The sequence below is a fragment of the Dendrobates tinctorius genome, unplaced genomic scaffold (genome assembly GCF_039654945.1).
Source record: "Dendrobates tinctorius isolate UK_male_01 unplaced genomic scaffold, ASM3965494v1 ptg000063l, whole genome shotgun sequence".
Classification (NCBI taxonomy): Eukaryota; Metazoa; Chordata; class Amphibia; order Anura; family Dendrobatidae; genus Dendrobates; species Dendrobates tinctorius.
This window is the reverse complement of record NW_027361731.1, coordinates 8,083,059-8,101,724: the sequence shown is the minus strand read 5'-3', so window position 1 is coordinate 8,101,724 and position 18,666 is coordinate 8,083,059. Positions and strand designations below refer to the sequence as shown.

General features: G+C 43.9%; 1 protein-coding gene across 1 annotated transcript in view; it reads right to left on the bottom strand.

Annotated features, from left to right (window-relative positions):
• The window catches only part of LOC141094221 (uncharacterized), a 323,197-nt gene extending 305,280 nt beyond the window's left edge, over nt 1-17,917 (bottom strand). Inside the window, exon 1 of the mRNA XM_073580021.1 lies at nt 17,814-17,917. Coding sequence (XP_073436122.1) covers nt 17,814-17,840 — 27 coding nt within the window. The 5' untranslated portion in view covers nt 17,841-17,917. The remainder of the gene's footprint in view (nt 1-17,813) is intronic.
• Between the last annotated feature and the right edge of the window lie 749 nt (nt 17,918-18,666).

Below are 18,666 nucleotides of genomic sequence, written 5' to 3'. Positions count from 1 at the left end.
GTCTGAAGAGAAGAAGAAAAAGAAGAACGGTTGTTAAAAAATGTGTATAAAAAATGAATAAAAATGACTAAAAAACGGGGGAAAATTGTTTTTAAAAATATGTTAAAAAAAGGATGTTTATACAGTGGGGCAAAAAAGTATTTAGTCAGTCAGCAATAGTGCAAGTTCCACCACTTAAAAAGATGAGAGGCGTCTGTAATTTACATCATAGGTAGACCTCAACTATGGGAGACAAACTGAGAAAAAAAATCCAGAAAATCACATTGTCTGTTTTTTTTTTCATTTTATTTGCATATTATGGTGGAAAATAAGTATTTGGTCAGAAACAAAATTTCATCTCAATACTTTGTGATATATCCTTTGTTGGCAATGACAGAGGTCAAACGTTTTCTGTAAGTCTTCACAAGGTTGCCACACACTGTTGTTGGTATGTTGGCCCATTCCTCCATGCAGATCTCCTCTAGAGCAGTGATGTTTTTGGCTTTTCGCTTGGCAACACTGACTTTCAACTCCCTCCAAAGGTTTTCTATAGGGTTGAGAACTGGAGACTGGCTAGGCCACTCCAGGACCTTGAAATGCTTCTTACGAAGCCACTCCTTCGTTGCCCTGGCGGTGTGCTTTGGATCATTGTCATGTTGAAAGACCCAGCCACGTTTCATCTTCAATGCCCTTGCTGATGGAAGGAGGTTTGCACTCAAAATCTCACGATACATGGCCCCATTCATTCTTTCATGTACCCGGATCAGTCGTCCTGGCCCCTTTGCAGAGAAACAGCCCCAAAGCATGATGTTTCCACCACCATGCTTTACAGTAGGTATGGCGTTTGATGGATGCAACTCAGTATTCTTTTTCCTCCAAACACGACAAGTTGTGTTTCTACCAAACAGTTCCAGTTTGGTTTCATCAGACCATAGGACATTCTCCCAAAACTCCTCTGGATCATCCAAATGCTCTCTAGCAAACTTCAGACGGGCCCGGACATGTACAGGCTTAAGCAGTGGGACACGTCTGGCACTGCAGGATCTGAGTCCATGGTGGCATAGTGTGTTACTTATGGTAGGCCTTGTTACATTGGTCCCAGCTCTCTGCAGTTCATTCACTAGGTCCCCCCACGTGTTTCTGGGATTTTTGCTCACCGTTCTTGTGATCATTCTGACCCCACGGGGTGGGATTTTGCGTGGAGCACCAGATCGAAGGAGATTATCAGTGGTCTTGTATGTCTTCCATTTTTTAATTATTGCTCCCACAGTTGATTTCTTCACTCCAAACTGGTTGGCTATTGCAGATTCAGTCTTCCCAGCCTGGTGCAGGGCTACAATTTTGTTTCTGGTGTCCTTTGACAGCTCTTTGGTCTTCACCATAGTGGAGTTTGGAGTCAGACTGTTTGAGGGTGTGCACAGGTGTCTTTTTATACTGATAACAAGTTTAAACAGGTGCCATTACTACAGGTAATGAGTGGAGGAAAGAGGAGACTCTTAAAGAAGAAGTTACAGGTCTGTGAGAGCCAGAAATCTTGATTGCTTGTTTCTGACCAAATACTTATTTTCCACCATAATATGCAAATAAAATGAAAAAAAAACAGACAATGTGATTTTCTGGATTTTTTTCTCAGTTTGTCTCCCATAGTTGAGGTCTACCTATGATATAAATTACAGACGCCTCTCATCTTTTTAAGTGGTGGAACTTGCACTATTGCTGACTGACTAAATACTTTTTTGCCCCACTGTATATATATATATATATAAAATTTACATGATAATAAAAAGACCTTTTATAATGAAAATGTGTGCCAATGGATTACTGCCGGGATATATCCATTCACAATTTACTCGCTCATATATCAAATCGTCAGTGGCAGCGGAACAAAGAAGCAGACTACAGGAAATTCCAGCGCCTCCCGGAGAAACCAGCGTTGCCTCCATTCACAATTTACTTGCTCGTATATCAAGCAGTCAGTGGCAGCTGACCAGAGACACAGACTACAGAAAGTTCAACCAGAGCTTCCCGAAGAGACCAGGATCGCCTCCCGTATATCTTCATTGCAAGAGGAAAAAAAGGGGGCACTCACTTGTAATTCAATAACATTAACAACTTTGGAGAATTTGTAATAAAATCAATAATCACAACACAAAAAATATGGCAAATATACACAAAGTGATATCAAGATTGGGTTCCAACATGTTACCAGAATAAAAAGTCACACATAAAAGATTACATTAAAAAATGATGAAAATTAATTTATAAAAAATGTGTTAGAAAATGATTTAGGTTAAGTACTCTTTAACCCAATGGATTGAACGAAATTACGGAAGTTTTTCTTTAAAATAGGGTGAATTCATTCATTCATTTTCGTTCTGAATAATTTTTTACTATGTATTCACATTTTTTATAAATTAATTTTCATCATTTTTTAATGTAATCTTTTATGTGCGACTTTTTATTCTGGTAACATGTTGGAACCCAATCTTGATATCACTTTGTGTATATTTGCCAAATTTTTTGTGTTGTGATTATTGATTTTATTACAAGTTCTCAAAAGGTGTTAATGTTATTGAATTACAAGTGAGTTTCCTTTTTTACCTCTTGCAATGAAGTTGTACGGGAGGCGATGCTGGTCTCTTCGGGAAGCTCTGGTTGAATTTTCTGTAGTCTGTGTCTCTGGTCAGCTGCCACTGACTACTTGATACACGAGCAAGTAATTTGTGAATGGAGGCAATGCTGGTTTCTCCGGGAGGCGCTGGAATTTCCTGTAGTCTGCTTCTTTGTTCGGCTGCCACTGACGACTTGATATATGAGCGAATAAATTGTGAATGGATATATCCCGGCAGTAATCCATTGACACACATTTTCATTATAAAAGGTCTTTTTATTATCATGTAAATTATATATATATATATATATATATATATATATATAAACATACTTTTTTTAATATATTTTTTAAAAAAAATTTCCCCCGTTTTTTAATCATTTTTATTCATTTTTTATACACATTTTTCAACAACCGTTCTTCTTTTTGTTCTTCTCTTCAGACATGGTCTGACTTTGGTGTAGTGGCTTCTATACCAGGAAAGATCTTTGAACAAATTATTAAACAACATGTATGTCAATACCTGGATAAGAATGAAGTGATTAAACAGAGTCAGCATGGGTTTGTAACTAATAAGTCATGTCAGACTAACTTAATTTCCTTCTATGACGGTATCACTGATTGGGTGGATCAAGGAAATGCTGTAGATATAGTATATCTTGACTTCAGCAAAGCATTTGACAAAGTCTCTCATACAATCCACATTGAAAAAATGACTAAGTATGGAATGGACAAGGCAACTGTTAGGTGGATTCATAACTGGCTTAGTGATCGGACCCAAAGAGTGGTCGTAAATGGCTGCACATCCAGTTGGAAGAATGTCTCAAGTGGGGTACCACAGGGCTCTGTCCTGGGCCCTGTATTGTTCAACATCTTTATCAACGATTTAGATGAAGGAATTGAGGGTAAACTGATTAAATTTGCTGATGACACAAAGCTAGGAGGGATAGCTAATACTAGAGAAGAGAGAGAGAGGATTCAAAAAGATTTAAATAAACTGGAGAAGTGGGCAGCAACTAACAGAATGTTTTTTAACAGGGAGAAATGCAAAGTACTACATCTGGGCAATAAAAATGAAAAAGCATATATAGAATGGGAGGAATAGGGCTAAGTGACAGCACATGTGAAAAAGACTTGGGTATACTAATAGATCACAGACTGAATATGAGTCAACAATGTGATGCAGCAGCAAAAAAGGCAAATGCAATTCTAGGATGTATTAACAGAAGCATACAGTCTAGATCACGTGAAGTCATTATTTCCCTCTACTCCTCTTTGGTCAGATCTCATCTGGAATAATGTGTCCAGTTTTGGGCACCACATTTTAACCCCTTACCTACAATTGACGTAATATTCCGTCCATGTGACCATGGACCTAATTACCATGGACGGAATATTACGTCATCGCGATCAGCGGCGCCCACGTGGTGAGCGCCGCTGATCGCGGCCGAGTGTCAGCTAATTATCATAGCTGACACCCGGCACAATGTGTCAGGGGCGGTCACGGACCGCCCCGACACGTTAACCCCTTGCACACCGCGATCAAACATGATCGCGGTGTACCGGGGGTTAAAGGGAAGCATCGGCAGGGAGGGGGCTCCCTCCGTGCTTCCCTGAGCCCCCCACGGCAGCGCAATGTGCAGCGCTGCTGCGGGGGGCTCCTTTCCTCCAGGTCCCCGAATCCAAGATGGCGACGGGGGCCTTCGAGGGCCTGAGGAAGCTGGCTTCCTCAGTGCCTGCAAAGCGCAGGCATGAGGAAGTCTGCAGCAGTGCCTGTGTCAGATCGCTGATCTGTCACAGTGATCTGTGATGTGACAGATCAGCGATCTGTCACAGGACAGTGATGTCCCACCTGGGACAAGGTAATAAAGTAAAAAAAAAAAAAAAAAAGTGTTAAAAATAATTACAAAAAATCGCTAAATAAATTAGTAAAAAAAAAAAAAAATATTCCCCAATAAATCCATTTTTTCAAAATAAAAAAAAACAAAAACAATAAAAGTACACATATTTGGTATCGCCGTGTCCGTAATGACCTGCCCTATAAAACTGTCCCATTAGTTAACCCCTTTAGTGATCCCCTTAAAAAATAAAAATAAAAAACGAAGCAAAAAATAATGATTTATTATCATACCACCGAACAAAAAGTGCAATAACGCGCAATCAAAAAGACGCATATAAATATCCATGGTACCGCTGAAAACGTCATCTTGTCCCGCAAAAAACGAGCTGCCATACAGCATCATCCGCAAAAAAATAAAAAAGTTATAGCTCGCAGAATAAAGCGATACAAAAATAATTATTTTTTATATATAATTGTTTTCATTGCAAAAAACCGACAAAACATAAAAAAACGACCTAAATGAGGTATCGCTGTAACCGTACTGACCCGAAGAATAAAACCACTTTATCAATTTTACCGCACGCGGAACGGTGTAAACGCACCCCCCAAAAGAAATTCATGAAACGCTGGTTTTTGTTCATTCTGCGCCCCAAAAATCGGAATAAAAAGCGATCAAAAAATGTCACATGCCCGAAAATGGTACCAATAAAAACGTCAACTCGTCCCGCAAAAAATAAGACCTCACATGATTCGGTGGGTCAAAATACGGAAAAATTATAGCTCACAATATGTGGTGATGCAAAAACTATTTTTACAATAAAAAGCGTCTTTTAGCGTGCGACAGCCGCCAAACATAAAAACCGCCATAAATCGTAAATCAAACCCCCCGTTATCACCCCCTTAGTTAGGGAAAAATAATAAAACTAAAAGAAAATGTATTTATTTCCATTTTCCCGCTAGGGTTAGGGTTAGGGTAGGGTTAGGATTAGGGCTAGGGTTAGGGTTAGGGCTAGGGCTAGGGTTAGGGCTAGGGTTAGGGCTAGGGCTAGGGTTAGGGCTAGGGCTAGGGTTAGGGCTAGGGCTCAGATTAGGGTTAGGGGTGTGTTGAGGTTAGGGTTGGAGTTATAATTTGGGGTTTCCACTGTTTGGGCACATCAGGTGCTCTTCAAAGGCAACATGGCGTCTGATCTCAATTCCAGCCAATTCTGCGTTGAAAAAGTCAAATGGTGCTCCTTCCCTTCCAAGCTCTGCCATGTGCCCAAACAGTGTTTTACCCCCACATGTAGGGTATCAGCCTACTCAGGACAAATTACAAAACAACTTTTGGGGTCCAATTTCTCCTGTTACCCTTAGGAAAATAAAAAATTGGGGGCAAAAATATAATTTTGCGGAAAAAAATGTTTTTTTTATTTTCACGCCCAGGCGTTATAAACTTCTGTGAAGCACTTGGGGGTTCAAAGTGCTCTCCACACATCTAGATAAGCTCTTTGGGGGGTCTAGTTTCCAAAATGGGGTCACTTGTGGGGAGTTTCAATAGTTTAGGTACATCAGGGGCTCTCCAAACGCACATGACACCCGCATACCAATCCATCAAAGTCTGCATTCCAAAACGTCACTACTTCCCTTCCGAGCCCCGACGTGTGCCCATACAGTAGTTTTCTCCCACATATGAGGTATCAGCGTACTCAGGACAAATTGGACAACAATTTTTGGGGTCCAATTTCTCCTGTTACCCTTGGGAAAATAAAAAAAATGGGGACTAAAAGATGATGTTTGTTGAAAAAATACAATATTTTTATTTTCACGCCCAGTCGTTATAAACTTCTGTGAAGCACTGGGGGGTTCAAAGTGCTCACCACACATCTAGATAAGTTCATTAGGGGGTCTAGTTTCCAAAATGTGGTCACTTGTGGGGGGTTTCCACTGTTTAGGTACATCAGGGGCTCTCCAAACGCATATGACACCCGCAGACCAATCCATCAAAGTCTGCATTCCAAAACGTCACTACTTCCCTTCCGAGCCCCGACGTGTGCCCATACAGTAGTTTTCTCCCACATATGAGGTATCAGCGTACTCAGGACAAATTGGACAACAACTTTTGGGGTCCAATTTCTCCTGGTACCCTTGGGAAAATAAAAAAATGGGGACTAAAAGATCATGTTTGTGGAAAAAATACGATTTTTTTATTTTCACGCCCGGACGTTATAAACTTCAGTGAAGCACTGGGGGGTTCAAAGTGCTCACCACATATCTAGATAAGTTCCTTGGGGGGTCTAGTTTCCAAAATGGGGTCACTTGGGGGATTTCCACTGTTTAGGTACATCAGGGGCTCTCCAAACGCGACATGGCGTCCGATCTGAATTCCAGCCAATTTTGCATTGAAAAAGTCAAACAGCGCTCCTTCCCTACTGAGGTCTGCCATGCGCCGAAACAGTGGTTCCCCCCCACATATCAGGTATCAGCGTACTCAGGACAAATTGCACAATAACTTTTGCAGTCCAATTTCTCCTGTTACCCTTGGTAAAATAAAGAAAATTGAACCTGAAGTATTTTTTTTGTGAAAAAAAGTTAAATGTTCATTTTTTTTTAATATTCAAAAAATTCCTGTGACGCACCTAAAGGGTTAATAAACTTCTTGAATGTGGTTTTAAGCACCTTAAGGGGTGCAGTTTTTAGAATGGTGTCACTTTTGGGTATTTTCTATCATATAGACCCCTCAAAGTGGCTTCAAATGTGAAGTGGTCCCTAAAAATAAAATGGTGTTGCAAAAATGAGAAATCGCTGGTCAATTTTTAACCCTTATAACTTCCTAACAAAAAAAAATGTTGGTTCCAAAATTGTGCTGATGTAAAGTAAACATGTGGGAAATGTTATGTATTAAGTTTTTTGTGTGCTGTATCGCTGTGATTTAAGGGCATAAAAATTCAAAGTTGGAAAATTGCAAAATTTTCAAAATTTTCGCCAAATTTCCGTTTTTTTCACAAATAAACGCAAGTTATTTGAATGCAATTTTACCACTACCATGAAGTACAATATGTCACGAGAAAACAATGTCAGAATCACCGGGATCCATGAAAGCGTTCCAGAGTTATGACCTCATAAAGGTACAGTGGTCAGAATTGTAAAAATTGGCCCGGGAGTTAACGTGCAATCCACCCTTGGTAGTGAAGGGGTTAAAAAAGAAATCAACAAACTGGAGCAAGTTCAGAAAAGAGCGACCAGAATGGTGACTGGTCTGCAAACCCTGTCTTATGAGGAAAGGTTGCAGGATTTGGGAATGTTTAGTTTGCAAAAGAGAAGACTAAGAGGAGACTTAATAGCTGTCTACAAATATCTAAAGGGCTGTCACATTGTAGAAGGATCAACTTTATTCTCATTTGCACAAGGAAAGACTAGAAGCAATGGGATGAAACTGAATGGGAGGAGACACAGATTAGATATTAGAAAAAACTTTTTGACAGTTAGGAGTGATCAACGAGTGGAACAGGCTGCCACGAGAAGTGGTGAGTTCTCCTTCAATGGAAGTCTTCAAACAGAGGCTGGACAGACATCTGTCTGGGATGATTTAGCGAATCCTGCTTTGAGCAGGGGGTTGGACCAGATGGCCCAGGAGGTCTCTTCCAACTCTACGATTCTATGATTCTATGATTCTATGAGTGCAGATTGTGCTTTTTTCTCTTTTTTCAACAGCAGGAGTTCGTTTTTAAATATATATATATTTTTTCTTTTTTTGATTTTTTAGCTTTCCTTGAGTTCTTTATCTGTGAATTAATAAAAATAATACTTTTTAATGAACAAAGATTAATTAATATGATATTTTATTTGGTGTACTTTGAACTTTGACTTTTGCACCGTATGACATGTGATCATTGGCGCCAACTTTTTGAATCGTGGATGTATATAATCTGTGACAGCTCTATCTGTTCATGTATGTCATCCCCTGAGGAAGAAGTGGTATACACTTCGAAACGCGTTGGAAAATAAACAGTTAATCTTTCTCATAACCTGGATTCATGAATTTGTCAAGCAGCGCACTGAAGTCCATGAATTTATTCCATAAAAATCATAAACCCGATAACGTGATGCGGCCGGACAGTCACAGTAATGTCAGTAGCCAACATGACTACAGCCTTACCGTATATGGCGGGCAATCCCAGCATGTTTATTGGCTGGGAACTCAAACATGGCGCTCCATCATCTGTGATAATCGAAAATGACAAGCTTGTCCGAGCTCCCGATGTTTGATGGAGTAGTGGAGAGCGGCTCACTCATCACTAGTATCTACATTATTGTGCTGGAGCGGAGCTAGGAGAGAAATAATCACATTGTGTGGGAACTTCTTGGGGCTTCTGTCCTCTCATCCTGCAGTTGTCTAAATGGATCTAATGTGGACTTGGGAACCAGCGAAGCCGCATTCTGTCCACAGCTGTTATGAAGTAGATACCAGAAGGAGCAGAGGGGGTGGACGCCCCGTGCCCCGCACTCTGAGGGGGCCCACCAGGAGCTATGGTACTGTAACTGTATCGGCGTGCACAGCGCGCCCGTACAGTTACATTCTGCGGCAGGGCAGGGAGAATTGATCTCCCAGCTCTGCTGCCCGGCTGCTATGGGGTCCTTGAGCAGGCGGGGGCGCGTTGCCAGCACTGGGCCCCCCCACCCATCATCACACGTTCAGCAGTATTAGCTAGAAGCCGATACAGTTGACTGCATTGGTGAGAGAAGGAGCGTTACGGTCCCTCTCCCATCATCCCCCTCTCAGCGTCTGACATCACCGATGCCAACACTAACAGGGGGTCGCGATGATGTCATTACCTGGTGCCCACTGTCCGGAGATGTGCGGGCACTCAGAGCAGCGGAGGAACCAGGAAAAAAGGTGAGCATTGGATTTATTTTTTTTATTATGCTGAATTATGCTATAGAGATTGCCTATGGGGGTGCATTATATTAGGGGCTGCAGTATACTATAGAGGCTGCCAATGGAGGTGTAATATATTAAAGGCTGCATTATGTTATAGAGGCTTCCTATGGGGTACATTATATTAACCCCTTCACCCCCAAGGGTGGTTTGCACGTTCATGACCGGGCCAATTTTTACAATTCTGACCACTGTACCTTTATGAGGTCATAACTCTGGAACGCTTCCATTGATCCCGGTGATTCTGACATTGTTTTCTCGTGACATATTGTACTTCATGTTAGTGGTAAAATTTCATTCAAATAACTTGCGTTTATTTGTGAAAAAAATGGAAATTTGGCAAAAATGTTGAAAATTTCGCAATTTTCCAACTTTGAATTTTTATGCCCTTAAATCACAGAGATACGGCACACAAAAAACTTGATAAGTAACATTTCCCACATGTTTACTTTACATCAGCACAATTTTGGAACCAAAATTTTTTTTTGTTAGGAAGTTATAAGGGTTAAAAGTTGACCAGCGATTTCTCATTTTTACAACACCATTTTATTTTTAGGACCACATCACATTTGAAGCCACTTTGAGGGGTCTATATGATAGAAAATACCCAAAAGTGACACCATTCTAAAAACTGAACCCCTTAAGGTGCTCAAAACCACATTCAAGAAATTTATTAACCCATTAGGTGCGTCACAGGAATTTTTTTGAATATTTAAAAAGAAATGAACATCTAACTTTTTTTCACAAAAAAAATACTTCAGGTTCAATTTTTTTTATTTTACCAAGGGTAACAGGAGAAATTGGACTGCAAAAGTTATTGTGCAATTTGTCCTGAGTACTCTGATACCTGATTTGTGGGGGGGAACGACTGTTTCGGCGCATGGCAGCGCTCAGAATGGAAGGAGCGCCGTTTGACTTTTTCAATGCAAAATTGGCTGGAATTCAGATCGGACGCCATGTCACGTTTGGAGAGTCCCTGATGTACCTAAACAGTGGAAACCCCCTACAAGTGACCCCATTTTGGAAACTAGACCCCCCAAGGAACTTATCTAGATATGTGGTGAGAACTTTGAACCCACAAGGGCTATACAGAAGTTTATAACGTACAGCGGTACAATTAAAAAATCATATTTTTTCCACAAAAATGATCTTTTCACCCCAATTTTTATTTTCCCAAGGGTAACAGGACCCTAAAAGTTATTGTGAAATTTGTCCTGAGTACGCTGATACCCCACATGTGGGGGTAAACCACTATTTGGGCGCATGGCAGAGCTCGGAAGGGAAGCAATGCCATTTGACGTTTTTGGCTGGAATTGAGATCGGACACCATGTCGCGTTTGGAAAACCCCTGATGTACCAAAACAGTGGAAACCCCCCACAAATGACACCATTTTGGAAACTAGACCCCCTAAGGAACTTATCTAGATGTGTGGTGAGAACTTTGAACCCCCATGGGCTTCACAGAAGTTTATAACATACAGCCATACAATTAAAAAATCATATTTTTTCCACAAAAATGATCTTTTCACCCTCAATTCTTATTTTTCCAAGGGTAACAGGACCCTAAACGTTATTGTGCAATTTGTCCTGAGTACGCTGATACCCCACATGTGGGGGTAAACCACTATTTGGGCGCATGGCAGAGCTCGGAAGGGAAGCAGCGCCATTTGACGTTTTTGGCTGGAATTGAGATCGGACACCATGTCGCGTTTGGAAAACTCCTGATGTACCAAAACAGTGGAAATCCCCCACAAATGACACCATTTTGGAAACTAGACCCCCTAAGGAACTTATCTAGATGTGTGGTGAGAACTTTGAACCCCCATGGGCTTCACAGAAGTTTATAACATAAAGCCATACAATTAAAAAATCATATTTTTTCCACAAAAATGATCTTTTCACCCTCAATTCTTATTTTTCCAAGGGTAACAGGACCGTAAAAGTTATTGTGCAATTTGTTCTGAGTACGCTGATACCCCACATGTGGGGGTAAACCACTATTTGGGCGCATGGCAGAGCTCGGAAGGGAAGCAGCGCCATTTGACGTTTTTGGCTGGAATTGAGATCGGACACCATGTCGCGTTTGGAAAACTCCTGATGTACCAAAACAGTGGAAACCCCCCACAAATGACACCATTTTGGAAACTAGACCCCCTAAGGAACTTATCTAGATGTGTGGTGAGCACTTTGACCCCCCCAGTGCTTCACAGAAGTTTATAATGCCCGGGCGTGAAAATAAATAATTCGTATTTTTTCCACAAACATGATCTTTTAGTTACCATTTTTTTATTTTCCCAAGGGTACCAGGAAAAATTGGACCCCAAAAGTTGTTGTCCAATTTGTCCTGAGTATGCTGATACCCCATATGTGGGAGAAAACTACTGTATGGGCACACGTCGGGGCTCGGAAGGGAAGTAGTGACGTTTTGGAATGCAGACTTTGATGGAATGGTCTGCGGGTGTCATGTTGCCTTTGGAGAGCCCCTAATGTACCTAAACAGTGGAAACCCCCCACAAATGACACCATTTTGTAAACTAGACCCCCCAAGGAGCTTATCTAGATGTGTGGTGAGCACTTTGAACCCCCCAGTGCTTCACAGAAGTTTATAACGCCCGGGCGTGAAAATAAAAAATTCGTATTTTTTCCACAAACATGATCTTTTAGTCACCATTTTTTTATTTTCCCAAGGGTACCAGGAGAAATTGGACCCCAAAAGTTGTCCAATTTGTCCTGAGTATGCTGATACCCCATATGTGGGAGAAAACTACTGTATGGGCACACGTCAGGGCTCGGAAGGGAAGTAGTGACGTTTTGGAATGCAGACTTTGATGGAATGGTCTGCGGGTGTCATGTTGCCTTTGGAGAGCCCCTAATGTACCTAAACAGTGGAAACCCCCCACAAATGACACCATTTTGTAAACTAGACCCCCCAAGGAACTTACCTAGATGTGAGGTGAGCACTTTGAACCCCCAAGGGCTTCACAGAAGTATATAATGCCAGGGCATGAAAATAAAAAAATCATATTTTTTCCAGAAACATGATCAATTAGTCCCCAATTTTTTCATTTTCCCAAGGGTAACAGGAGAAATTGGACCCCAAAAGTAGTTGTCCAATTTGGCCTGAGTACGCTGACACCCCATATGTGGGAGAAAACTACTGTATGGACACACGTCGGGGCTCGGAAGGGAAGCAGTGACGTTTTGGAATGCAGACTTTGATGGAATGGTCTGCGGGTGTCATGTGCGTTTGGAGAGCCCCTGATGTACCTAAACTATTGAAACTCCCCACAAGTGACCCCATTTTGGACACTAGACCCCCCACGGAACTTATCTAGATGTGTGGTGAGCACTTTGAACCCCCAAGTGCTTCACAGAAGTTTATAACACTCGGACGTGAAAATAAAAAAATCATTTTTTTCCACAAAAATGATATTTTTGCCCCCAATTTTTTATTTTCCTAAGGGTAACAGGAGAAATTGGACCCCAAAAATTGTTTTGCAATTTGTCCTGAGTAGGCTGATACCCTACATGTGGGGGTAAAACACTGTTTGGGCGCATGGCAGAGCTTGGAAGGGAAGGAGCACCATTTGACTTTTTCAACTCAGAATTGGCTGGAATTGAGATCAGACGCCATGTTGCATTTGGAGAGCCCCTGATGTGCCCAAACAGTGGAAACCCCCAATTATAACTCCAACCCTAACCCCAACACACCCCTAACCCTAATCTGAGCCCTAACCCTAGCCCTAGCCCTAACCCTAGCCCTAACCCTAGCCCTAACCCTAGCCCTAACCCTAACCCTAGCCCTAACCCTAGCCCTAACCCTAGCCCTAACCCTAGCCCTAACCCTAAGGCTGTGTGCACACGCTGCGGATTTTGCTGCGGTTCCGCAGCGGTTTTGGCTGCTGCGGACCCCAGTACCATGATTCCCTATGGGAATCAAAAACCGCAGTGCAGACGGTGCGGAATTTTCCGCGTGGATTATCTGCGGTTTTCAATCCGCAGAAAGAATTGACATGTCAGCTATCTGTCACAGGCATTGAAGCAGACTTCCTCTTGCCTGCGCTTTGCAGGCACTGATGGAGCCAGCTTCCTCAGGTCCCCGAAGGCCCCCGTCGCCATCTTGGATTCGGGGGCCTGGAGGATAGGAGCCCCCCGCAGCAGCGCTGCACATTGCGCTGCCGTGGGGGGCTCAGGGAAGCACGGAGGGAGCCCCCTCCCTGCCGATGCTTCCCTTTAACTCCCGGTACACCGCGATCATGTTTGATCACGGTGTGCAAGGGGTTAACGTGTCACGGACCGCCCCCGACACATAGTGCCGGGTGTCAGCTGTGATAATCAGCTGACACCCGGCCTCGATCAGCGGCGCTCACCACGTGGGCGCCGCTGATCGCGGTAGACGTACTATCCCGTCCACGGTCATACGGGCCCGGGTACCGTGGACGGGATAGTACGTCGGATGTCAGGAAGGGGTTAAAGGCTGCATTATGTTATAGAGGCTGCCTATGGGAGTGCATTATATTAAGGGCTGCATAATACTATAGAGTCTACCCATGCGGGTGCATTATATTCAGGGCTGCATTAATCTAAAAAGTCTACCTTATGGGGGTGCATTATACTATAGAGGCTGCCTATGGGGTGCATTATATTAAGGGCTGCATTATACTATAGAATCTACCTATGGGGTGCATTATATTAGGGGCTGCATTATACTATAGAGGCTGCCTATGGGGCTGCATTGTATTAAGGTCTGCATTATACTACAGAGTCTACCCATGGGGGTGCATTATATTAGGGGCTGAATTATACTATAGAGGCTGCCTATGGGAGTGAATTATATTAAGGGCTACATTATACTATAGAGTCTACCTATGGGGCAGCATTATTTTAGGGGCTGCAATATACTACAGATGCTGTCTATGGGGTGAATTTTCTTCAGGGCTACATTATGCTATAGAGGCTGCCTATGGGGGTGCATTCTATTAGTGGCTGCAATATGCTATAGAGGCTGCCTGTCACGCTCGCACCTTGGCAGTTTGGCATGAGCGAGGGTTTTGTGGCCCCACTGTTCCACAAACCACACTACCCTGGAAGGGGCATGACTAGGACAGCTGCATTGGTCTTCACTAGAGCCTCTGATGATGAGATCAGGGTTGTGCAGTAGGTAGCTGCCAGGTGCCACTCCAGGGTGGTGCTGGCTGTGGCTGCTGATCCCACTGGGGAACAGGACAATAGGACAGGTGTGACTGGCAGACAGGCAGGTGATCACAGGAGGCATGGCTGGTACTTAGGCAGGCGGGCACGGCTGAGACACTGGTAGGTGGGCACAGCTGAGACATTAGCAGGCGGGCACGGCTGAGACACTGGCAGGAAGGAGTGGTGTATGGAATAGGTAGCGACCTGTTCACACAGGAGGTGCAGGTACTGGCAGGAAGGAGTGGTTTATGCAGGAACAGGTTTGGAGCTGTTCACACTGGAGAAAAACGCAAGGCTGTGGAAAGGAGCTGCAGTTTGTAGCAAGAGGTTGAGCAGCATCAGAAGCAGAATGAAGCAGTACCGCAGGAGTGCGGAGCACCAGCAGAGCCACAAGGATACAGAGCACAGGAAAGCCACAAGAGTGTGGAGCAAAGACAGAGTCACAAGAGTGCAGACCAGGCAAAGCCGCAAGAGTTCGGAGCTCAGGCAGATGGAGAGGACACAAGTATAGACACAGCAGAGAAAGGAGCCACAGACAAGAAGACTGACAGACAGAGGTAGGACTGAGTTCAGACAAGGTAATGGTACAAGACAAGGTATAGGAACAAAGACAAAGAGACCCCGATATACTGCCTCCTGAAGGGCAGAGAGGACAAGTATGAGACACCTGATGAAGGCCTACACAGCCGAAACGTGTTGAGTTTTTTTTATAACAAAAAATGTTTTAATGTTTTTATTGTTTTTTAAAAAATTTTGCATTTTACTTAGCCAATAAAATATCCATCTGATTTAACATCAGAGATACTCAGTTATTTGGCTTTATAACCTTCTTGCTTCAAATTTGGTTAAAGATCCTCTGAAGGAAGCGCCCTGAAACTACTTTATTCGCGATATCACGTGGAGGAAAACTTCTTTCTGGGAAAGGAAAATTATCTCCATGCTATTACAGACGGGCAGCATACCGGTGGAAGGATCACCCTTGTTTGCAAACTTTTTCCAGTGTTGTGCCTTCTTGCACAACCACACAAGGTGAGCAAGTTTTAAGCTGTATTTTTCTCACCAAACTGAATTGACTCATCTACTACGCTTAGATAGCACTCTCCCTCTGTTTTCCCCTCTTCCTTTCTTTCCCAGGACCTTATTCACAAAGTATGGGACAAGGCAAGGAACAATAGCACAGGGACCAGGATATTCTGCCTCCTGGAGGGCGGACGGATACAACGCAAGTCTAGGAACAGGGACACAGAGACCAGGATATTCTGCCTCCTGGAGGGCAGAGCAGACAGGCACAGATACAGGACTAGGAAACAAGCCTCCAGAGAAGGTGAAACATAGAACAGGACCTGGCAACTCAGCAGCAAGATACTAACTGAGTAAAGGCATTGCTCAGGCAGCAACCACCGGGTGGAGCTGCCTTCAATACTAGAGGCCTCTTGGTAATTGGCCAGGGACACATTAGGCAGGTACACCCTGATTCCATAAGAACCAGAGAGTTCTGGCGCCGCCCCCCTATGCACACAGCCAGGAAGCATGCAGAGAGTATGCAGGAAGCAAGAGGCACACAGCATGGAGTCGGCAGCAGACAGAAATCACAGTATGGCCAGGAGCAGTGATTAAGTTGGTGTGTGGGGGATGGGAGGCCAAGCAGTGATGCGGCAGGGTTGTTACACTGACTTTAGGGGTGCATTATATTAGGGGCTGCAATATACTATAGAGTCTGTCTATGGGGGTGCATTATATTAAAGGGAACTTGTCACCCGGTTTGGCCGATAAGAGATACAGCCATCACCTTTCAGGGCTGATATACAGCATTCTATAATGCTGTATATCTGCCCCCAAATCAGCCTGTAAGAGGAGAAAAACAACTTTTAGTATACTCACCAGCGGGGCGGTCCAGTCCGAGGGGTGTCGCTCTTCTTGGTCCAGCGCCTCCCATCTTCCGATGATCGCCGTCCTCCTGCTTGCTTTGTGTGGATGATGCGTCACTGCGTCATCCACACAGGCTCCCCGGCATCACGCTCCTGTGCAGGTGTACTTATCTGCCCTGTTGAGGGTAGAGGAAAGTACTGCAGTGCGCAGGTGCCGGGGCTCTTTGACCTGTGACATCCCTGGGACCGGATCGCCCCGCAAGAGAGTATAATAAAAGGTCTTTAACTTCTCTTACAGGTCAGGTTGGTGGCCGATATACAGCATTATAGAATGCTGTATATCAGCTCGAAAAGGTGATGGCCATAACTTATATAGGCCAAAACGGGTGACAGGTTCCCTTTAAGGCCTGCATTATACTATAGAGGCTGCCTATGGGGGTGCATTATATTAGGGGCTGAATTATGCTATAGAGGCTGCCTATGGGGTGCATTATATTAGGGGCTGCATTATACTATAGAGTCTACCTATGGGGGAGCATAAGAGAGCATTATATTGTGTATAGTGGAGCTGTACGGGGGAAGACTCGGGACATTATAAAATGTAAAGTGAGCACTTACTGTTATAGGGGAACTCAGGTTACTGTGACTGTCAAAGGGGCACACAGAGGGCTCTATTACTTTCTAGGGGCAAAACATGGGCACTGATTTGTAGAGCACTTGCACCCGGCATTACTATATTCTAGAGGGTTGCTTTAGAATTTAGAGGTCACACAGCAGGTGCAGTAATAGGGACACATACGGCAGCAGCGGCTCAGTATTGGGGTATCAGGTGCAGTAATAGGGAAACATACGGCAGCAGCGGCTCAGTATTGGGTTATCAGCAGGATGAGGAGGTTGTGCAGGTTGGGAATAGATGGTGACGGGGCTGGAATATGAGGTGTGAAATGTGTCTGTGCTGTATTCTCTGCAGCCGAGTCCTGGCTGGAAGAAGTTGTCATATCGGTCTGGGCCAAATGGAAAAGACGGGAAAAGTGAACGATTCCATCAGAAAGAACGTCAGCGGTAAGTCATTATCGGTAACTGTGCTGTGACCTCTTATATGCTCCATAGGACTGGTATCTACCACTGACCATATGGCGGTAACATCAATATTGGTCTTTACATAGAGATTATTTTCAGTAACAGCGCGGTCATCTTAGAGGTTCTCCTACATCCACTATTACGGTGCGTCACCCAGTTGTCATCAAGGTCACCTGGTTAGGGGCCACTCAGAAGCTTCACCCCCGAACCAAAACCCTAGGTACTCCTCTGCTGTTATGTCACTGTTCACACCACACAGAGACCCCAAAAGAGTCTCAGTGCTGAAGGAGTTAATGTCCCCCGCACCCAGTAATCTTCAGCGCCTACCTCCACCCGCAGGGCCGCACTCCACATATATGGCTGCTCTGTGCGCACAGGACCTGTGATGAGGTCACAGGAGGGGAGGAGTCAGGGGTCACATGATCAGGGCCCTCAGTGTGTGCAGGACTCTGCTGTGCTGTATTCAGCTTTTCTGCTGGAGTTGCTCCTTTAAGAACAGGGAACGTTGCAAACAGTAGAACAATTCCCCCCATTAAGTGATTGGATCCTTCCAGATCTGGGAAAGATCTTAGTGATATTACAGACGGGAGATTCCAAGAGCGCTGGATTCAGGGGTGATCCTGGTGCTGAATGAGCCGTGCGGCCTCCATCTTAGAGAGCGGCCACAACCCCAGATGATGCAGCGGCCGGAGCAATGTTATTGATGGAGAGAATTTCTGCGAGCAGCAGATTAATGAAGAATGTTTTACCGGAACTTCCTGGGGCATCAAGGAAAACCCGTCTCCAATCTCCACAGGTTGTAGTTATTATAGGGAGCAGGGTTAGAAGATGAGGTGGAGCGTGAGTGAGGGTCGCCTCCTGCAATGTCCCGGGGTGGAGCATCTTCCATCAGACCACGCAGACATCTTTACATTTCTGCTTTCTCAGACAAGATGGGGTGCAGAGGGGACATTAATGAGGGAAAAATGGACTTTACTGAATTTACCAAATGGCTGCAATAAAACAAAGAGTGAAAAATGTTAAGGGGTCTTTGCTGCATTATACCATCTGTCCCAGAGGATCTGCACCGCAGCGTCGGCTTAACACCTTCATTACCGAGTGCCACAGGTGGCGTCACGAATTATCTACCTATAAACTTTATTCAGCTTCATTCCATCTATATTACATGGACACCCAGGAC